Below are 4,821 nucleotides of genomic sequence, written 5' to 3'. Positions count from 1 at the left end.
TGCTTATAAACTTCTACCACTTAGATAAAATGTCTGTAACCCTTTTAATATATTCTCAATTATGTACATAGTTTTAATGTACAAATATTCCCTGAGTGAATTATCTACTTAGGGGACTTTTTTCATTGACCCTCATGTTCTCCTGGTCTCTCTGAGTGTGTCTAACCATACTAAAGAGATAAACTTAAATTATTTTTAATGTAACAGCCTTTTTCTTTTCCATTAGCATAGATAATCTAGAATTCATGGCGTTATGGATTTTTAAATGTCAGAGATTGTAAAGCTGTCTTGATTGTTACAGTAAAAACTTCATTAAGGGCTATCATGTATTCAAAGTAGAGTGTAATTCAAAGCAGCTGCACATCCAGTTCCCCCTCTCCAGATGTACTATTGTCCTCTGAATAAAAACATCAGATAATCTAAGTATTCTTTAATTTCTAGGGGCCAGAAATTTCTAGGTAACTCTGTTTTAATAATGTTGTAATAGCCCCTTGCCATCAAACCCACCAAAAATGATGCTCCCCCCTGCCCCAGCCCATGCATTTTACAAAACTGGCTCCTATTAGAATGATTGTTCAGTCCTTCACTACATCCTTTCTAAAGCCTTATATTTTAACCTTGCACTTCAGAAACATGTCACATTGTAATTCTTCATTTTTAAAGATTTTTGGTTACAGTAGGAAAGACTCTCTTCTTTCTCACTGAAGGAAAATATTCACTTTGGGGTCTGACTTTTCTCAACTTTCTTTTCTTTCTGTCTATAAAGTCTGTGTCATTTTTCTTTAAAGATGACATAAATCCATTGAAATGCAATCTTTGGTAGTTATATGTCATAAATTAAAATAATGATAGTTTCCTAATAAGAACAGCTGTGCATTAATCGCTTTCCCTAAAGAGGTTAAATTTCTGATTAAGAAAAATAAGATTAAGTGACTATGGAAATGATGAGAAACTAATGAACACAAAGTATGTATCTTCAAGGATCAAGCCAGGAGAAAACCTCATGCAAAATATTCTTCTTTCATTACATAGAAGCCAAGGACAACTTAAACTAAGACGAAAATAAAAGCTGATTTCATGTCCCTCTTGTCTGCCTTTGAGATGGTGTGTTTTTCTAAAGCCGAACTTCTCTGTCATCAATAATTTTGTAAATTACCTTTTACAAAGGGAAAGATACAACCTATCTTTACACAAACACTTACACACCACAAAAAGACGTATGAGTGCTCCAAACTTACGGTTTTGGCACACCAACTGCATAGCACTGAGGGAGGAGAAAGGGGTTAGCAGAAAGTGTATTTAGGATGAATGCCACCCACCATCAAGTAATGGTTTAAGTAGAAGGTAATCAGAGGGAGACCACAGCAGCTAAATTTCAACCAAAGATATTCTAGGTTTAGAACAATAAATAATTTTAATCAGGTATGTTCCAAGGAGCAAAGAGGGCTCTAAGGCTATAACTCAGCCTGAATAAGCACGGGAAAGTCTGCCGAATCAGCAGCCACTCCATAGACAACAGCACACACCTGACCTTCTACTAAAATCTGTGACATCGTTGGTCCAGAGAAGGCCATATGTTTGTGAAACCTCAACACTGTGAACTGGAAAACATATCTAATTTATTAAAGCAGACAGCATCTTTCAACTACATCAGAACACATGTCACAAGATGAAGGGTGTTAGGGAAATGCTGATACGTATAAAGGAGAGAGACACACGAAAGCCTTAGCACCTTCCTGGAGTTCTGCCTTATTAAAGCCAGAACTGCTTTTAATAAGGTCTTTTTAGTGTGTTAGTAACTAAACACTCTTGGAAGGAGTCCAACACGAGCCACCTCTCCAGGAGTTTCCCGTGTAGTAACAGGACACTTCAGCTTCCACAAAAACCAGTGTCTACATTTGATAAATAAGTCATTAAGACAGTCTCTAGGATGCTAAAGGAATTACTTTTCTTATCAGGGTGCATAGCCTTGTATATATGCTTTCAGCTGCAATTCATCATTTCAAGGGAACTTCTGGCCTCCATATCAGAGTTTATCATTTGATGGTCTAAGACTACAGAGAGGCTGATAAGGGACACTCTGAAATTATAATGCATAGAGTGAGCTGAAGCCAAAGAGTAAACGGGGCCTGAGATATTCAAATCCTTATCCATCTCTCACTCATGGTTCCTTCAGTCTAAAACAAACATACAAAAACACTATAGAATAGGTGTGAATGAAACAAACTCACATGCCACCTCCAAACTTTGTGATTCATACTAAAAATTTGTGATTCCAAAAATACTATTCATCTCTTGGGTGCCTTGGAGACTCCCTAGGAATATTACCAAGAAATGCATATAGAGGTAAGTATGATCAGATTATCTTCACTATTGCCACCTGCCTTGCCCGCCCAACTTCTCTGGTTTCCTCCACACTGTTTTTTCATGGGGCTCTGCCCTTGGAGTTGCACTGAACAGGCCAGTCACTGGTGTGGTCAGCTGTCAGGACGGCCTTCTCAAGTGGCTGACACACTGTGAGCAACCAAGAGCAGGCTTCTCTTTCCTTAGCAGAGGCCACCTCCTTATAGACCATGCTCGTGGTTTTCAGAAGAAAGCGAAATCTGATTCAGCTCAGGCTCCAGCTAAAGACTTCTGCATTAGAAAGCATAATTCACATTTATTGTAAATGTCATCAAGCCTAGGTGCTCTAGAGTGTATTTACACTGTCAGCCTAGGGCTTTCCTTGATGGATGCTTTCGTGGTGTTCCTCTTTTCCAGGAGTCCTACATTTATTTCAAAGCTTTGGGAGATGTCTTTCTAGTGATTCTGACAGAATTGAGAGCATGAGGCATGGCCTCCTAACTTGAAGGTTCTTGGCTATTTTTCAACAGTTCACTGAGGACAGGCTTTGCAGTTACATTTCCCTTCATCGTGAACGCAGTGAACAAAAAAGCCGGGTGCATCCTCAAGGCATATAAACCGAGTTAGCGTCCAGGAAACTTTCCCTCAAGCTGTTAGCACAGGGGAGGCAGGCTGTTAGCATAAGTTATTCGCTTCACCACAGGGGCCAGGAGAAACCTTGTTAAGCCATGAATTTCAGTCCACAGTGATCTGTGTGTTGAAAATGGGATGAGCAAATTTTCATCGGCAGATTCCAAGAGGTGTTTACATCCACTGGCTGCTCCCCTCCGTCCCAACTCCTCCCAGGGTGGGTGGTACAGTCCCCTGTTTGCCCAGATGGATTTTAAATAATCGAAACACCCGAGCACCTGGTTTAGTCTGCGTTGTTTGCCACCAAGGGACTATCAAGTAGAAAGTGTCAAATATAAACACGGAGGACGCCAGTTAAGAGAAGGTGGAAGGTCTGGAGAAGCGACTGTCTAATGGGCTAAGTGGGAAGGCGTCTAATTCAAGTGTGATTTTTCTCTCTGGTGCCCTGGGGTTGGCATAAAACAACATCTGCCTCTAGGTAAACACGGCTATAGCCCTGTCCCAGGGAATTTCCGCTGACCGACTTAAGAAACATCGGCATAGGTTGCCCCAGGGGAGCTCCAGATACTCAGGGCAAGAGGACCCCGCTGGACAGGGTTGGGGGCAGCCCCTTCCCCGGTTTCCTGCGCTTCCTTCTTCCAGCCGACCCGGTTCAGGTCTCGGCGCCCTTCTCTCCCACTTCTCCCTCTCAGTTCGGACTCTAGAATTGGGATGATTCTTAGGTCACGGGTGGAATGCGGGATGTGACGGCACCGAGGGGCTGCGGGGAGGGTGAGCTGCAGGGCGAGGGAGCGTCTCTAGGTAACGCGGGGGGCAGACGAGGAAGCCGTGAGGGTGTCCCGGGAGACCCCTGGGACGGGATCGCGGAAAGGGGGCGCCCCGGCACTCACCTGCGGCTCCGGCTCGAAAGCTGCGAACCGTGTTGCCCTCGCGCAGCGGCTGGGGGCGCAAAGACGGCGAGCCCCGCTCCGAGTTCCCGGGTGTCCGCGCCTCCTCGGCTCGGCCGCCGCTGTACCTGTCGTAGAGCCGCAGCATGTGCTCCGACAGCTGGTCGAGGGGCTGCAGCGGGGATTCGGGGCCGCCACCTGCCGCGCGGTCGGCCCGCACAGCCACGCGGAGCTCCGGGAAGGGCTGCCTGAGTCTCTGTCCCTGCGCCAGGCTCACACACAAGCAGCTCAGCCACAGATGGAGCAGCCCGCGCGCCCCGGCCATCGCGAGGTCCGCTCCGCTGCTGCGTCCTGGGAGGAGGTCCCTCCGAGGCGCGGACCGGGTGCCTCCGAGGTCCCTCCGGAGGCAGAGCCGAGGGTGGAAACCCAACTAGCTGGGGCGAGGGCGCCCGGAGCCCGGACGCTGCCCGAGCAGGACCACGATGGGCCCCACTCTTGGCGCCGGCCGATCGCGGGCCGGCAGGTGGGCTCTTCCCCGGCGGCCGCGCGGACCTCACCGGCGTAGGGCGCTGCCGGCGCCGTCTCCCCTCGGACTCCCAGCCAGAGCTGAAGTCGCGGCGTGTGTGGCCGGCGTGTTTTCTGATCTGTCTGTACCCTCCCTCCCCGCTTTATTCTCGGAAACACCCGGCCGAAGCGGGCGCGCGGGACACCGGGACTTAGCGCTGCTTCGGGCGCTGAGCCGCAGCCGGGTGAGCGGAGCGCGGACTGGAGGGCGCTCGCTCGCCTTTTGCAAGGATTGGAGCAGCCGCGTTGCGGCCGGTCCGAGTTTTGAGTGTTTGCGTGTGTGTGTGTGTGTGTGTGTGTGTGTGTACGTGTGCGCGTGTGCGTGTGTGTGGTGTGCAACAGAAGGAGGGGGGAAGAGGGGGAGATAGAGGGAGAGAGAGACAGACTCGGTTCCCTG

General features: G+C 48.2%; 1 protein-coding gene across 1 annotated transcript in view; it reads right to left on the bottom strand.

The window, feature by feature from the left end:
• The window catches only part of BMP3 (bone morphogenetic protein 3), a 27,535-nt gene extending 23,350 nt beyond the window's left edge, over positions 1 to 4,185 (bottom strand). The window contains exon 1 of the mRNA XM_052642393.1: positions 3,864 to 4,185. Coding sequence (XP_052498353.1) covers positions 3,864 to 4,185 — 322 coding nt within the window. The remainder of the gene's footprint in view (positions 1 to 3,863) is intronic.
• Positions 4,186 to 4,821: the final 636 nt, after the last annotated feature.

The sequence above is a fragment of the Budorcas taxicolor genome, chromosome 6 (assembly GCF_023091745.1).
Source record: "Budorcas taxicolor isolate Tak-1 chromosome 6, Takin1.1, whole genome shotgun sequence".
In the NCBI taxonomy this organism is placed as follows: domain Eukaryota; kingdom Metazoa; phylum Chordata; class Mammalia; order Artiodactyla; family Bovidae; genus Budorcas; species Budorcas taxicolor.
The sequence above is the reverse complement of the archived record's forward strand: the minus strand, read 5'-3'. Positions and strand labels throughout refer to the sequence as shown.